The following is a 1,751-nucleotide window of genomic DNA, read 5'->3' on the forward strand; positions in this document are numbered from 1 at the left end:
CGCAAAAGCTCATGAAAACGTGAACATCATTGTCTCTGGGCAGAGGCAACTCCATCGCAACTTTGTCTAAGTGCGCGGATAAAATAGTAGTGCCCAACGCCACAAGCATCCCGGGCTAAAAGAAATAGTTTAATAAAAATGATATTGGGCAATTTTAAAAGTCTGATTAATACCTTAGCTAGACGCTCGATGGCCATATAAATGGAATTCCATCGAACCCCTCCAATGGTTTTAACGTCGCATCCCTCGGGAGAGTTTTGACGGAACGTCTCGGTCCATTTTGGAGATCTTTGTAAAAAATTTAGCCACGAATTTACACGGGCAATGGCTTTTTTGGCACGGGGACACGCGTCAATGGCACCATTCACTATGCAAATGTATGGGGGATTGTAGGGCAAAAACAATAAGCCTTGCGATTAAATGCAATAGAAAACTCTTTTATTCTCTTTTGATAAGTTTACATAAAGTATAAATAATTAGCTGTCGACCGATCAGTCTCCGAGTACGGAATGAACTTCCCAGGTCCAAGCGCCGCCTTTTATGGCGCATCCTTCCCGCCAAAACCAGTCAGTCGTGTGGCGCCATCTGGGAAAATGGGTTTTCCATTTTTTTTTTAAATTAAATTTTAACAAGGCCAAGGTCCCCCCCCATTACAACTACAAGTTGCTGTTCCAGTTTGCTGGGATATCCATTTCTACTTCATAATCTCCGAAGAGGTTGAAAGAATCTTCTACATCTTCCGATTCCGAAGACTCCGGCGAAGGTTCTATTTCTTCCCTATCTTCCCCCAAAATTTGATTCATCGTGTTCCAGCCTGAAAAATATTATAATATATTATTAGACCAAATTTACTTAGCCTGCACCACAGATAATTAAACAAACCATCGTCCAGCAAGTAGCTCTCATCGGAATCGGATTCCGAACCCTCTAAGTGGCCGGACGAAAACGACGACAAGCACAAGTTGAGGTCTAGGTTTGACAACTCAACCTCCGCGCTGGCGTTATCATTTTTCTCCGCAATGAATCCTGTCTGCGGAACTATCCCTGCTAAATTCAAGGCTTTTGTGATATTTGAGGCGTTATCGGCACAAATGCACGAAATCTAGAAAAACAAAATTTACAGAAATGTAAAATTTATTTTTTAACCAAAATAAACAAGTATATCTCTTACGTGGGATGGCTCAATATCAAGACTGGCCAAGATTTCCTTTAGCTTTGCCAAAATGGCTTCGCCGGTATGGCTGCCCGGGAAGTGGGCAAACGCCACCAAAATGTTTTGAAATTCCATGTTCCTATCGATAAATTGGGCTCTCACCCCAATTACCGACTGCCGTCGGCGGCTGCTCCAGATATCCATTGTAAGGTGCAGGTTTTTTTCCGGAATGGAATTCAGAATTTTCTTTAATTTAATTTTGATAAAAAAATTAATTAGTTGATCCGGAAGCTAATCGTCCATTGAAGACTTACTTTAATTTTGGGCTTTAATTCGTTTTCAACAATGAAATCCAAGTCGCGGACAACTTGGCGGCGTGAATGCACAGTCAGTGCAGGGTTAGCGACAAAGATTGCTTGACGAAATCCTTCGCTCTCCACTGCACTGAACTGTATACCACTAACCGCCACCATGTTAACCAGGGCACGGCGGAATTGTATTTGTTGGGGGTAGTTAGCTAAGGCTTAGCAATTGGACTTGAATAAACGATGAATTCAAACGATAACGATGAATTTATTGATGAAAGCCTAGGTTTAAT

The 1,751-nt window shown here is 41.9% G+C and overlaps 1 protein-coding gene across 1 annotated transcript; it reads right to left on the minus strand.

The window, feature by feature from the left end:
* Nucleotides 1–449: 449 nt before the first annotated feature.
* Nucleotides 450–1,751, minus strand: LOC149922356 (uncharacterized). Its single transcript, XM_090163891.1, has 4 exons — nt 1,468–1,751; nt 1,172–1,399; nt 883–1,102; nt 450–814 (listed from the first exon to the last, which is right to left on the minus strand). Exons 1-4 carry the CDS (start codon nt 1,624–1,626, stop codon nt 657–659), a joined length of 765 nt encoding a protein of 254 aa, XP_090020017.1. The 5' UTR covers nt 1,627–1,751; the 3' UTR covers nt 450–656.

Source organism: Leiobunum rupestre, chromosome 11 (genome assembly GCF_980474605.1).
Source record: "Leiobunum rupestre chromosome 11, qqLeiRupe1.1.hap1, whole genome shotgun sequence".
Taxonomy (NCBI): Eukaryota; Metazoa; Arthropoda; class Arachnida; order Opiliones; family Sclerosomatidae; genus Leiobunum; species Leiobunum rupestre.